We start from the raw sequence: 15,806 nt of genomic DNA on the forward strand, positions 1-15,806 counted from the left end.
GCGTACATGGGTGAATTTCTGCCTATCCGTCGACAGCCCAGATTTCAGGCTTTGTTTAAGGAGTGAGTCCCTAAGTCGTAGTAATGAACTGTGACTTTTGTTCCACCAGGGGAGATAATGCTCCTGCCTGGCCTTTTGGCGCCCCTTCCTGGAGAAAGAGGATATTGTTTCATTGATTTTTTCTGTGAACTGATTACAGTTTAACTCTAGATTATCAGAGGAAAGGGTTTCATCTAGGGTGACCAGATGTCCCGCATTGTGCGGGACTGCACAGCATTTTCAAGATTTTTCAAGCGTCCCGCAAATTGAGACGTTGTCCCGCATTTTGATCGTCTGGCTCCAGTTTTCAAATGCGCGTTTCTAAAGTCTGGTTTATGAAGGCTGTATGTGGTCTGTGGAGAAAGCAGGGAGGGAAAGCTGTCATGACGGGGCGGGCTATGTCTGATGTCACATGTCAATCAAACTGGAGCGGGTACACGAGGTCCTAGGATCAAATCAAATGCAGGCAACCGGTTAGGGTACGCCCACACACCACCACAACAAAAGAACAGCGAGTCGATTTGACGCTGCGCGCGGAATATGAAAGATGGAAAGAGAAAGGGAAGAAACTGCGACTACAGCCAAGAAAAGGAGATGCAGCTACAATAAGGACTGGACCACTATTTATCCATGGGTGAAACCTGTTCAAGGCGATTGTCAGAGAGTGTTTTGCGACGTTTGCCGGAGTGATTTTTCAGTTGGTCACGGAGGTGAATACGATGTCAAACGACACAAACAATGCGAGACTCACAAAAAACGTGTTGCTCAAAAGGAGGCTTCCCAGTCAATGGATACGTTCCTACTGAAACCCAAACAGGATTCCAACACAGATAAGGTAACAGCAGCTGAAATAACTACCGTTTACCACACTGTGCAACACTGCCAGTCATACAGGTCAGAAGACTGTGGCAGTAAGCTAACAGCTGTCATTTTTCCAGACTCTGACATTGCAAAAAAAATGTCATGTGGACGTACAAAATCAGCGTCCATAGTTACAGATGTGCTTGCACCTGCCTCTGTGGAGAGTTGTTTGAGAGAATTAAAAACACCATTGGTACAACTTCCAAGTGACAAAAAAGCCCACACACCATTTTTTTCTGTGGCTTCAGATGCTTCTAATCACGGCACTACGAAACTCTTCCCACTGTCTCTGAGATATTGGACACCAGAGTTGGGTTTGAAAAGCAAGATCCTTGACTTTTATGAGGATAGCGATGAGTCATCTGCCACCATTCACCGCCAGATTACAAGCAAGTTAGAAGAAAATGGCCTGCAACTGGACATGATTTCATCGTACACTGCTGATAATGCAAGTGTAAACTATGGAAAAAATAATTCTGTTTTCCAGAAGCTAAAGGCAGACAACAATGGCATCATTAAGGCAAATTGCATGGCACACATTATACACAACTGTGCAAAACATGCTGGAGACAGGTTGAACATTGACATTGAGTCTGTAGTGAACAAAATATTTAGTCACTTTTCAGTGTCTGCAAAACGTACAGAAGAATTGAAAGCAGTGTTTGCCTTTGTGGAAGAAGATTATCAGGCTGTACGGAGACATGTACCCACAAGATGGTTGAGTCTGTGGCCTGCTGTCAAGAGGCTACATGAAAGCTGGACAGCTATCAAGAGCTACTTCTTGTCACTGGGAGAGGACCAGTGCCCAAAGGTTCTATGGCAGCTGTTTAAAAATGATCAGCATGGTGATGGGCAACCCCTTGAGCTACAGGTCTACTTGGCCTTCCTCAATAATGTGCTGAAGATCTTCCATGAGGATGTGCTACGGTTGGAGGGAGATGATGGGACCGTCTGTGAGCTATATGACATCATGTTCAGTCTCAAAACAAAGCTCCAACAGTGACAGGTGGATTCCTTCTTTGGAATGGAGACCAGTGCTATCCTCCAACAGTTTCCAGACCAAAAGGCAGCAACAATCAAACATGATCTTTCCACCTTCTACAAGGCTGCACTCAACTACCTTGAAAAGTGGTATGATTTCACAGACAACAACTACCATAAGAATGTTAGAAGCTTGGCACTGAAGAACAGGTTCACATTCTCCCAGCTCAATGATGCAGTGGAGGTCCTACAGATAAGGGGGAAACTGGACATGGATGGACTGTATGATGAGTACTGTGTGACTCTGCCACGCCAGCAGGAAATTGTGGAAAAAAGAGCTCCTGTTGCTGAGAAATGGTCAATCTTGCTTAAAGGCACAAAGACACCAAACCTGACTGCTGTTGCATCCTTTCTCTTCAGCATCCCCATCACTAATGCTTCTGTAGAGAGAATGTTTTCCCTCATGACTGCAGCGTGGACCGATCAGAGGAACCGTTGTTCTGTGGAGCTGATCAAGAGTGAAATTCAAGTCAAGACCAACTTTGAGTACAGTTGTAAGGAATTCTACACCTATGCAATCAAGCAGAAGGCCTTATTGGAAGCTGCACGCTCAAGCAAAAAGTATAAAGTCAAGAAGAACATCTAAGGTAAGATAAACGCATCGTTTAAAAAATATCACATATCATATTGTGGTCACTGGGCCAGTGTGGTGCTAGATAATACAGTGGTGCAATTCTTGTGTTTGACTGCTAGGTGCTTTCCATGCTGCTGGAAGTGCAATGCCTGTGTGGGCCTACCTGCTGCAGTTGTTGCTGTGATGGACAACATTTAAAAGACTTGTGATGGACAACACTTAACACGTTGAGTGCCAATGACGAGATATCTCGGCTTACAGAATCCAACCGTTGAGTGCCAAAGACGAGATATCTCGGCTTAAATTTTTTTTTTTTTTTTTTGACGGTGGGACATCGATCAACCCCTTTTACGTCTCCTATACCAATATTGGAGGAAGAGAATGTGTATAATCTATTTTACCGACCAGCTAAGTGGCGACAGTGCTCTCCCGACAGAGAGAAAGCCAACCAAAAACAGCCGTGGGAGCAAGCCATTCTCAAGGAAATGGCTTGGCGATTTTACAGTCATCAGTCACCAGACTCGCCAGAGAGCGGCCGCCGCAGCTCTCGGTGAGCAGCACACCGAGAGCGGAGAGCGGTGCTGGCGTGGGGGATTGCAAATTTGCATAATAGATTATGGGTGAAACACACTTTGAAACACCCGCAGAAAGGCCAGAATCGCACGCATTCCGAAAACCCAGAAACGAACGAGCCTCATTCTCATACTGTAGGCGAAAACGCTTTCACGCTGCTGCACACCGGCGCACAATGGTGGGGGGTTCCAAAAATAGACTGGGTGGGCAGCATAAAGCCTAGAATCGCACAAAGCTTCATCAAAGCTCTCAACCGAAAATCCAAGAAACGATTGAGTCCCATCCACAGTCCACACTCGCCACACTCGCCGACGAGGGGCCGCCAGAGAGGGAGGCTGCTCACTGCTCAGACAGGCAGGAGAAACTGGCTTGTGACAAACGCCACCAGACACGCCCACGGAGGGAGGAGTTTAAAGGAGAGGGTGTTCAGAACTATATTGTTCAGATGTCTGATCTCTCACTGATGCCAAAAATAAATGGTTAAAGTGACTGTTCTGCCTGTTTGATTGAATTTCACAAAACTGCGATTATCTCAGCTTCCTGTCTCAGACGCTCAAACCATGCTGTACTCAACGGCTAATATCTACATAACTACTAACTCTACAAACTAACTCTTTTAGACAGAGAAAGCACACATTCTATTAGTACTTTTGTGAACTTCGTGTTCACAAAGTCCAAGCAGAAAATTATCCTCGGCTCTTGTAAAATGAGCCAGAATCCTCAAAAAACGGCTTGGCAGAAGCTACCTACAGTAAAAAAAAAATGGCTGGCAGTGAATGTGTTAAACATTTTCAGCCAGGTGCTTGTGCATAGCCTGTGTTGCTCTGATGGAGAAAACTGAAAAGATTGATTATTTTATTTATTAAGTTTTTGTCCCCTCCTGACCAGTTTTGATTTGTATTTCTGGTTTTATTTGATCTATTATTTTATTTTTTGCCTAATTTTAAGAGAATTTGCAGTTGGATTTGGTTTAGGAGGATGCATGCCTGCTGCTTTGGTTAAGTTTAGTTTTCTTTATTAAGAAATAAAATTTGCACTAGTGCACTGTCACTTGACTTGCTGGTGTACATTTAGACTTGAGACTACTAGAAATGTGCCTCAAGACATGAGACTGTCACTGACTTGGGGCTGCACCAAGTTGACTTGGCCACACTACTGTGAAACCTCCAGACCTCATTGTGAGCTCCTCATTGGATTTAATTCATGTTTTCACAATCAAATCCTACCCTCTGTACTACCACTAGATGGCATTGTCCATTCAGGAAATACTGATTTTCAATTCTGTTGTAGTAGTTAGTCTATCTATGCGATTCTGAGCTGTGCTGTGCTCTTATTGTAGCCAATGTTTTGTTCACATGTTTAGCCTGACACATGTAGCCTACATATTCTACTTGAATATGGTTCAGTATTGTTGTACTAGAAAAGTTGGAATAACTTTAATGTTATGGTGTTTGGAGGCACATAATGCCATTTGTTGTTGCTGTCTGTTGTTTGAGAAAGTACAGGCAGGACAAACCCTTTTGAAAGCACTTTAAGTACTACTTGAAAGAACAGTTCTAAGCCTTGACTGTTCTGTTTTATTGTAGGCTACACAGTTTAGTCAGGTCAGGTGTGTAGAAGCACTGTGAAACTTAAGCTTCATGCTTACTGTGTTTATGGAACGTAAAGTTGCATTTAAATAAAATACATTTGTTAAGTTGTTATTTGCATAGTCTATATTATGTGCTACTGAATCAACCTGAGGGCAAAGTATAGAGATGTTATGAGCTAAGGGCAGAATAGAAATGTTTATTTTTTTTAAGTTAGAGACATTTATATCAACATTTTAGACTACATTGATGCATTGGTAACGCGTCCCACATTGTCCCACACAAACATACTCTTTGTCCCACATTTGGCTAGTTGGGATCTGGTCACCCTAGTTTCATCCCAGTTTATATTTTTAAGAGCATCTCCAAAGCTTTGTTGCATGTTCTTTGGGATGAAGTTAAAGAAAGAGCAGTTTTTATTTGGGGCATTTAGGGACCGTTTTTTGTTTAGTTTCCGAGCGAAGAGAATAAAATTATAAGACCATTTAGCAAGTTGTAGGTTTTGGCAATTCTATCAGCTTTGTTTGCGAATAAAAGGTCTATCCTGGTTTGGGAGGTGTTAGTTACTCTGGTCGGTTGTTCAATTAATTGTATTAGATTATGGGCATCCATGGTTTGTTTAAGGTTTTTTCTATTTTGTTTATCATCCCAATTTACGTTAAAATCCCCTAAAAAATGGTCTCTTTGTTAGGATCACAGGATCTCAACAGGAGCTTTAACTGGTCATAGAAATCCACTTTAGCGGTTGGCTGTCTATAGAGGCAAATCAGAGAGAAAGACATTTCATTCGATAGGGTGATGTCTACACCAACACAATCAAAGTTTATCTGTTGACCATATAATCTCTTTGCAGGCAAGGGTGCTCTTAATGTAGAGTAATACACCCCCACCTTTACCCTTAATCCTGTCCTTCCTGAAGACATTGTATCCTGGCATGGATACAAGGGATTCTGGAGAGGACTGTTTCAACCAGGATTCTGATATACAGTAGCCTACCTAGACAATCAATGTTGGAGTTATGTAGGAGATGCTCCAGTTGTTCACGTTTGTTGCCAAGACTGCGAATGTTTAAATGTCCACACAAAAGTCCCTTTGGCTTGCGCCGTGGATCCCAGACAATTTTGGCTTGGTTAAGAGTACGAAACAGTTTTGAGCAGCGGTACTTATTTAAAGCTGGATTTCTGGGTTTTACCTCTGGTACACCAGGCCGTGGGGGCCCAGCCCGCGCCCGTCTAGTGGTGGCCGGACAGCCAGTCGTAGGCCGCGGGGGCCCAGCGCGCCCGTGTTGTTGTGGTGGCCGGGTGGTCAGACGTAGGCCGCGGGGGCCCAGCCCTCGCCCGTGTTGTGGTGGCCGGGTGGTCAGACGTAGGCCCCAGTAGGACCGGGGCATGGATGAATGTCCCCCGATAGCAGCAGGCACACAGAGATGATAAGTCCATTGTTCATATTTCCCTTTCCTATGAGCGGCCACCAAGCACCAAGGGAAGTGAAAGCCGCGGCCTGTCCGAAACCAAGGTGTTTGCCGGTGTGGTTGTTGTCCACTGGCTCGTCTGTGATGTAGAAATTAGGCATGTTTTCCATCGATTCGCCCACCACCCTCCTTCTAGTAGGCACTTTGATGTTTTTCAGCATCAATAGAATTAGTAGGATGGCGCAGAATTGCCAAGTACAGCGGGCTGGTGACATGGCTACGAACGCAGCCGCCATCTTGTTCTTCTGAGCCTGCTTAAACTGCAGCGCGTGACTCTCTGGAGGTGTGTGTGTGTGTGTGTGTGTGTGTGTGTGTGTCATGTGTGTGTGTATGTGTGTGTGTGTGTGTGTGTGTGTGCGTGCGTGCGTGCATGCAGAGCGCTCTCTAGGGAGGGAGAAGTGAAGCTGTGGGGTCATGTGACAATAACAATGGGCGTGGTAAACTATACACAGTTGGAATCAAAGTTTCCTGCATGTTGGTTTTGTATAATGATCTAGTCAGTTGTTTCTCTGGACACATTGATGTACATGTGTCTGTATTGTAGAGATAAATGAGAAACTGTGATCAAAACAGTCATTCTTCTACATCTATTTGTGTTCACTTCTTTAAAATTAAATTTATTTAACAATTCATCAGTTTGCTTGGGAAAGGACCCCTGGTGGTCCCCCTGGACCCCACATTGAGAACCACTGCTCTGGATTAAATTAAATTAAAAGAAAAACCTTAATTAGGGAAACTAAAGTAACAAAACATGACTACACAGTAAATGAGTAATTGTGCAGTTACGTGATGTCTGTCTGTCAGCATCACAGTCTCTCATCTTCTTCAACAGCTCTCTGGCTCCCTCTGCTGCTGACAACTGAACAAACTTTATTGCTTATTTCATATTTGATGTGCTCATATTCTGTTTTATTTCTCTGCTGAGTCCGAGCTGCAAAGATCTAATTTTAATCAATAAATCTATAATTGATGATTTAGTTTGAAGACTTCACACTCAACACAAAGCAAGTCAGCAGACGAGGAATATGAAGAGTGTTGCTGTTAAAGAGCCACGATCAGCAAAACTTCCCTGCATGATTCAAAGTTATAAAAACAATACAAAGTGCTGAGTGTTCAGTTTATAATTTAGTGCAAAAATGCTGCACAGTAGCAATGAAGTGCTACTACTGCATCAACTAATCAAGCTGCTTTCTGCCTTCCCTCAGTCATATCATGTCATGTCAAATATCATCTCAAGAAGTAACACATGGGCGTACACCACATGCTTAGTGAGAAAGACAGTGGTGTTTGGCAATAATATAAATAAATTAATAATTAAGTTTTATTTCTATAGCACTTTTCACATAGAGTTATAAAGTGTTTGACAGGGAATAAAACAAGTAAAAGCTAACAGGAATGTTTGACATTAATTGAAAACGGATTACAGAAGGATCAAATTGCAAGATGCAAGAGAGCAACAGGTAGAAACAAATTGTTTATCAAATATCAAATGAGTTGTGTGCATGATTTGGCTCGAATTCATTTCAACCAGTGAAGTGAAGCTTCTGTCCATTGGTCAGTCATAGAGTCTTGATTCTCATTGATTTCTTTCAAGACAGCATGTATGAACCTTTTTCAAGATTTTTTTCTCAGTTTGTGGATTGAATCCAGCAGCTTAACTGACTGAATAGAAAGTGAATTGACCCTTGACCCTGTGCCATGCGTCCAGGTTCAGCTCACCCTGACATCACTGTCTCCTGATTTCCCTCTAGATTAAGATGAAGCTCTTCCTCTTTTTGTAAACCAGGGCCTTTAGTGACTCAATAATAAGAGCTCTGTTTACACTCCTATGTTACAATGTTACAATTTACAGTGTTACAATGTTACAATTTACAGTGTTACAGTGTTACATTACAGTGTTACAATTTACAGTGTTACAGTGTTACAAGGTTACAAATTCACTTAGCAGACACTTTTATCCAGAGATACGTACATCTGATCTTTATACACCACAAGCAATGATCTAGTCAGAAGACAACTACATGAGGAAGTGCCATCATGAGGCCAAGCTTGAGTCTGAATGGACCCAGGTGTCACCAGGCAGCACAGAGTGCAGAGGATTTATTCATCATTCATGTCCCTCATTCATCATCATTCATGCTATTAACATTCATGTATCTATCATCCCTTTTTCATCCTTTCATCATTCATGCTCATCAAGTGTGAAGGTGTTGGTGAAAGAGCTGCAGGGTCTGGAGTCTCTTCTTAAAGATAGAGAGAGAGACTCAGCAGATCAGATGGAGTTTGATAAGTCATTCCACCACCAGGAAACTACAGAGGAGAAGAGTCTAGCTAGTGCAGTGGTGACCAATTTGGGGCCCGCGGGCCAAACTTGGCCCGCTCTTTTTTTTTTGGCCCGCCACGGATTTGGGGGTGATTTTTTATTTTTTTGCAGGCCAGGCCACCGGGCAGTTGCCCGACGTGCCCGATTATGCAGTCCGCGCCTGAATGGAGATGTCGGGACTCTTCTATCTACGATTAACGTTAATTTTGTGCAGCTGGTATTCTCTCTCCCCGACTCTATCACACGGGTGTGAGGCATTGCTATCTGAGGATTGATTGCTCCTGATTGGTTGGCTGAATCACCTGGTTGGGGGGTGAGCTCTGATATTTGATCCCTCCCCAGTCACTGGCTTTACACCAGCTCAGCAATATGGACAGATCATCATCACGGCAGTGGCACACTGACAAAAGAAAGTTTAGGACGGAGTGGCAAGACAAGTATTTTTTTACCGAAGTAAAGTCAACAGCGGTTTGTTTCATTTGCAGACAGAGAGTGGCTGTTTTGAAAGAGTACAATATACGTCGCCACTACGAAACTGATTTTCAAAGTACCTTGAGGATTTTTCAAGTTGTGAATTAAGTCAAATTTCTCTCTTGATTACAAAGGTGGAAAATACAACTGTTTTTAACTGGGTGTTTACTGATTAAATGTTTAAGGTCCCCACAAATGCAGATGTTTTTTTAAATATATATAACCAATTGCAAATTATTACAATTACCAAAAAGTAGATTATTATATTGAAATGTTATTTTAGATTTAGAATGTTAATTTTCTATCAAACACAATACATTTTAAAGGTCCCATTCCATCCAAAAGCTGTTTTTACTTGTAAATGCATATATACTGCTGTCAGCCCTCCCTGTAATGAGTGGTCACAAGCTCAGAACTGCCACAGTTGGATTTGTCCCTATCCAGCTTCCCCCTGCAGTCTCCTCCAAGCCACACCCCCAAATGCTTCGTTTGCCCAGAGGGGGATTGGGATGTCACGAGCTTCCTCACGCATACTGCGCGGGTCTCTCTCACACAAGCTACCTGCACCATTTTGTCTATAGCCACAAAATTAACACTTCTAGCTGGAGCGACGCCAACTGTACGTGATCCAGCAACTGCGGAGGTGCATTCGGTAAGTCTAGGCATTTTGAGATGTCCTCTTTAGCGTAGCAACGTTAAGTTAGCGATAGCGTTAGTTGTGGACACAACCTAGCGTGCTGGTCCACAGACGCTAATCTGATTGGGAGCCTGGGGCGGGCTCTCCCTCAGCGGCCAATGGGAACTGTTAGTTCTGAATATATTATAGAAACAGACCATTCTTGGGACGCAACGAGATGAGGAAGTGACAACTCCGTCACAACAAACGGGGTTGCTATATTTTCGACAAATTAATCCAGAATCATGTTTTATGGACCAGAGATGGACCAGAGACACACGTTTTTAAGAGGTTACAGCTGCACAAATTGGGACCTTTAATGTAATTCCACAACGTTTATTTTTGGCCCTCGGCCCTCCACCCAGATTGAGTTTTGGCCCTTCATGGGAAATAATTTGGGCACCCCTGAGCTAGTGACTTAGGGCCCTTTAGTGGCGGACATGCCAGGAGCCTTTCATTGGCAGAGTGTAGTGAGAGGTTGTATAGAGGGACTGGCTGGCATGACAAGGAGCTCAGTCTTAGAGAGGTTAAGCTGAAGGTGGTGTTCTTTCATCCAGGCAGAGATATCTGCAAGGCATGATGAGATCCACGCTGAGACACGTGGGCTCATGCAGGCAGGAATGATAGGGAGAGCTGGGTGTTTTCAGCAGAAAAGTGATATGAGAAGAGGTAGGACCTCAACCAGCAGAGGGCAGATCCTGAGATACCAAGCTCAGAGGAGGATTAGGTGGCTAACTGTGTCTGACAGATCTAGCAGCAATAGAGCCGAGGACTGACCAGCAGCTCTAGCCAAACGCAGTGACTCCATTACTTACCATGTAAAGAGATCTGAGTTGGTAGAAGCTCATCTTCTGCACGATGGCTTCTTCATATAACTCAACTTCTACACGCTGTTTAATCATAAATATCCAGATAGCTTCTTTTTACAATACCAATTGAAGACAGTGGATTACTTCATCTGTTAGAACAATTGGAATATGAGTTTACATACAACAAACCTAATGAGTGCCTAGTAAACCTTAAGAGACATTTGCAAGTAGATAACACAACTCATGTCTCACCATTAAACTTAAACATTGCTGTTCATTTGAACTAGCGGCTGTATATCCTAAACCTAAACTTCCTTTTACCTCTGCTCTTAATGTTGTCACTCTGTAACCATGGTAACCCTTGGTAATGCTTAGTAATCCTTGGCTATCAACGGTAAGCCATGGTAATTGTTGGTAAACTATTGGTAATCAATGGTAACATTTGGTGAACCATGGTAAACTTTGGTAACACTTGTCCCTCTGTGTCTCTTGCTACTTCCTTCCTGCCCCCCCCCCCACTTCCTGTCCCGCTAACCCAATCAAAAAACACCAAACCGTTGCAAAATGCTGCTTCCTGTGGTGGCGGCTGTCTTTGTTTTGGGTTTTGTCTGACTCTCTGCCCGCCTGACTGACCTACTGATTGGCTGACTGGCTCCCTGTGTGGTTGGTTGGTTGGTTATCTGGCTGGTTGATTGGTATCCCAGAGGGCGGCGATGTCTCTCCTGTCCGCCTGCCGTCCAACACCTGCCAGTGTTGTTGTTGTTTCACTCATGAATGTCTTTTCTTTTACATTTGTACTTTTTATCCACCTTATTTTTGAAGCCCGGCTGTCAAATGATTATGGGTGCAAGGTCCAGTCTAGAACGTGACTGATGCAGCTGGGTAATGTAGCCTACTTGGCCAAGAGTCTGCCTGCGGGCGACGCTCGTGCTCGGCGCATTTCCTCATCAAACTCTGTGAAAACAAAGTTGCTTGTCACGAAGAAATAACACTCGTTTGACGACTTATTTGAGGGAATGTAATAATAAATGGTTACAACCCCTGCTGAGAAGAAGCCCCCCGCCCCCCCCCCACACACCTCTCGAAGATGCTGGATTGATGACATGGAGGAGTGGTCTGGCATGAGAGTGGAGGAGCTGATCAGGGCGGTGAGCAACAGGCAGGAGTTGAGGAGATGTGTTTGTGATGTGCTCGACTCACCAGCGGGCAGTAGCCCCATGGAGATGAAGTCAAGTCAAAAAGGAATAAGACATGGATTAAACAAACAAGAAGAAACAGTGGATTCAAATGTGCGTTGTGCAGCGAGGAGCTCTGTTCCTCTGCCTCCTGAAGAACCATTCAAATCTTCCATATTAAAACTGTCCAGTCTCCATGCTTGGATGTGCAAATCAGGCTACAGGGAAATGATTGGATTGTCAGATTGATTGTCATTGTCTTTGTGCTGTCCTCTGTCTATGTACAGTATTCTCCATGAAGCCAACATGTACTGTATACTGTATATGTTTTGACATGAACATTTTCACATAATAATAGAGATGACGAGAAAAGTTACCTTTGTTTGGAACTTCAACACAGAGACATGATGACTATATAATAGCTGAACTGAAATGCTGCAGATTTGACTTGTTTCTCTTCTGATACCTTTGAACCATGATGCAGATCTAGTGTCACTCACATGTGTCTGTCTGAAATATTACGGTGATTCTTGAGAAAAGGACAAAACAACCCACCCACAGAAATAAGTCTTGTTTTTGTTAAATGTTAATAAATTCATGATAGAACAAGAATTTGCAATATCTGTGATCACATATACACATTTTGAAAAAGCAGGATGACAGAGGCAGCCCACTCTACTCTGTCTCTGCCACCCGGTGCATTTTGAAATCGCCCCTCCCCCCACTCCACTGCCCACTCTTAGCCAATAGAGGGTATGCATGTGATGTCACAGAGGCAGAAGTCACTGTGGGGTCACACCCACTGAGTCACAGCAAGACTGAGCTTGAATGCAGTAATCAGCCTAGATAACTGACACCTGCTGCTCAGGGAGGAACTTGACACTCATTTTGACACTCATTCCTGATTGAGGGGGCGTGTTCCAGTGGGTGGGCATACCCTCTATTGGCATGAACACAAACACACACCCCTCTCTCTCTCTCTCTCTCTCTCTCTCTCTCTTTCTCTCTCTCTCTCTCACACACACACACACACACACACGTAAAATATTAAAGTCGATAAAGATCTATTAGGTTTAGTAGCTCTAGGAAACCGAAGGTCTTCATTGTGGAGCAATAAGTATTTACATTTATTTCCAAGAGAGAGGAGAGGGTCGCAGCCAGTGTTGGGGGTAACTCATTACAAAAGTAAACACATTACACATATATGTATATAATATATGTACACATGTGTACATATATTACTTTTAGCAGTAACTCAGTAATATAAATTAGCAATATAATTTCAATAATAATATAGTATAATTGCCCAAGTAATTATAAGTATAATTTTTCTGGTGGCACTCTGTCATGGTTCAAATTATATCTAATGAACCGTGAGCAGTGTGTCATCATCAATAATGAAAAATCCTCATTTCTAAAGTGTGAAACAGGAATTCCTCAGGGATCGGTGCTGGGGCCGATACTCTTTAGTCTATACATTAACGACCTCCCTGACTCTTGTCCGGGCGCTGGTCTCCAGATGTACGGGGATGATACCGTGATCTATGCGTATGCAAAAACAGCCGCAACAGTTACTGAGCAACTGTCAAAGTATCTGGAGACAATCGCCTGTTGGCTTGAAAATTCCTGTTTGACACTTAATGTCAAGAAAACAGTGTCAATCTGCTTTTCGTCCGGAAGATGCCCCACATCAACTGACCTAGAATTAAAAATGAACAGCCAACAAATTGATCAAGTTCATGAGGTCAAATATCTTGGTCTAATGTTAGACCCCCACCTGAAATTTGACAAACATGTTAAAAAAGTCAGTAGAACTGTAAAGGCAAATCTGTATACATTTAGACTGATCCGAGATTGCCTAACTTTTGAGGCAGCTAAAATATTTCTGCACTCAATAGTTCTCTCACATTTTAGTTATTGTGTAACCTCATGGGCGCAGGCTAGTCCTACCTGTGATCAAACCCCTAGAGAGGCTGTACAACCGGTCACTGAAAATACTATGTAGGAGGCCGTTAAGATCGCACCACTGTCACATCCTGAGAGAGATGAAGATGCTAAGTTTTGACAACTACATTGCATTTGCCGACGCAAACCTTATCTGCAAGTGCCTGAATGGCCAGGCCCCTCAAGTTCTCTGTGACATGGTGCGACCGTTACAGGCCTCTGGAAGGTCTACTGCCACTTCAGGGAACTGTAAAGTGCCATTCCGGAAAACCTCATTTGGCCAGACATCCTTCTCGGTAAAAGGGGCAAAAATATGGAATGCACTACCATCAGATCTTAAAATGTGTGTGTGTGTGTGTGTGTGTGTGTGTGTGTGTGTGTGTGTGTGTGTGTGTGTGTGTGTGTACCATCAGATCTTAAAATGTCTACAGATTGCAAACATTTCAAAACTAAATTGAAGGGTTTCTTAAAGGATGGTCAATCATGTACTCATCTGTAAGGTGGGGAGATGTGTGTGTAGTATAGTTAATGATGAGCTAATTGACGTGTGTGTGTGTGTGTGTGTGTGTGTGTGTGTGTGTGTGCGTGTGCGTGTGCGTGTGCGTGTGCGTGTGTGCGTGCGTGCGTGCATGAAGGAAGTGTGGACGCTTGTGGGGTGAGTGGTGTGTGTGCGTGTGTATCTTTGTATACTTATTGTTTATACCCATGTGTAATTTACCGTGTATTGGATCTTTGTTTTTAACTTTTTTTCCTTTTTATAGGCCCGTCTAGGGACAAGCATTGGAAACTAGCAAAAGCTATAAATGCTATGATGTGCTGCATTGGATGACTGTATTGCAATTGTCTATGTTTAACACATTTGTCCCTATCAAATCATAATATAATAATATTATACCAGTTAGCTACTTTGTCAAGTAACACAAGTTACAAATTGATTTACATTACTTTTTTCTTTCTTTCTTTTTTATCAAAGCACATATTTAAATAAAGATACAATAATTTCCTACTCAAATTGTGTTTTTTTTAATGCAAATAACCACTATAGATGACAATAACAAAGGAAAAGAATAACATTTAGAATTTTGGTTTGTTTACACTGACTTCAAGACAGTTGACATTATTTTTCGGCATGGTTCCGGGCCAGCGATGTCATTCTGCTGCTGCTGCTGCTGTTTTGGTGAAAGTAATGCAAAAGTTGTGTAATAAGTAACAAGTTACTCTACACAGACAGTAATATTGTAAAGTAGGCTAACTTACTACTTTCAAATGAAAGTAACTAGTAATATTTAGTATATTACATTTTGAAAGTAACTTGCCCAACACTGACAGACAGTAATATTGTAAAGTAACGAATTACTTTCAAATGAAAGTAACTAGTAATATGTAGTACTAGGCTATATTACATTTTGAAAGTAACTTGCCCAACACTGGTCGCAACAGTTCTTAAATGTGACTCCCCTGTCACAAATCGCACGTCCTTGTGCTGCCAAAGATGATATAAGGAGAAGATAGGGATACACCTAAAACGACTGTCTCCGAGCGTAACTGCCACTGGCAAAAATGATGGCTTGTATCTTTGTTTGTCAATGTATGAGATACAACTGGAAAATCAATTGAATAGTAGTTTTTATCTGATACAAACAGCCATTGACATCAATATTTCATGTGTGCCATTTGCTTTTCTCTTTGAACTAATTTAGTTCGCCGTGAGGCAGAAATTTGAACTGGTTTCCAATATTTCCGACGGCATTTGAAGGCAGCTTAAACAAACGCGGAAGTAAGCGACGCCTCAAATCTCTCTCCCTTTCGTGTGTTTAGGTCTCTGGTGATGCTAAAGCAGAGAGACTCGTCGTCTGTCTGTCTTTACCTGGAATGGATATAGAGGAGGCTTATCAAGTTGTTGGCGAGTTTGGAGCGTATCAGAAGCGGGCAGTAGCTGGACTCGTGTTGCTACAGGTCAGACACATTCAAACAGGTTTTATTCGGGAGCAGCAAGGAGCTAGATCTGTCTGAGTTCCAGTGACATGACGACAAACAGATCGTTAATACCAGCAGCAATACGTGGCTGTAAACCTCTGCAGGGGGTTGGGTTAGCTTAGCTTAGCTTGTTTGGACTTTAGACCCAAGCAGCAGTCTCTTTTCACCCAACCACAGCTCACAGTGTGGCTTAACGCTGAGCAGCACTGACATTTTAACTAGTCTTCTCTAGACTCTTGGGGACCCGCACTTCAAGCTCCGTAAAAACAACAACGTTTTGTTT

General features: G+C 42.9%; 1 protein-coding gene across 2 annotated transcripts in view; it reads left to right on the forward strand.

The window, feature by feature from the left end:
* The first annotated feature begins 15,377 nt into the window (after positions 1–15,377).
* Positions 15,378–15,806, forward strand: part of slc22a15 (solute carrier family 22 member 15) — a 31,498-nt gene continuing 31,069 nt past the window's right edge. For both annotated transcript variants that reach the window (XR_014553336.1, XM_083651082.1), the window contains exon 1: positions 15,378–15,502. Coding sequence is in view for 1 of the 2 variants with exons in the window: in XM_083651082.1 (XP_083507208.1) it covers positions 15,419–15,502 (84 nt within the window). In the remaining variant the exon portion in view is untranslated. The remainder of the gene's footprint in view (positions 15,503–15,806) is intronic.

This window comes from Poromitra crassiceps, assembly GCF_964638095.1.
Source record: "Poromitra crassiceps genome assembly, chromosome: 14".
In the NCBI taxonomy this organism is placed as follows: Eukaryota; Metazoa; Chordata; class Actinopteri; order Beryciformes; family Melamphaidae; genus Poromitra; species Poromitra crassiceps.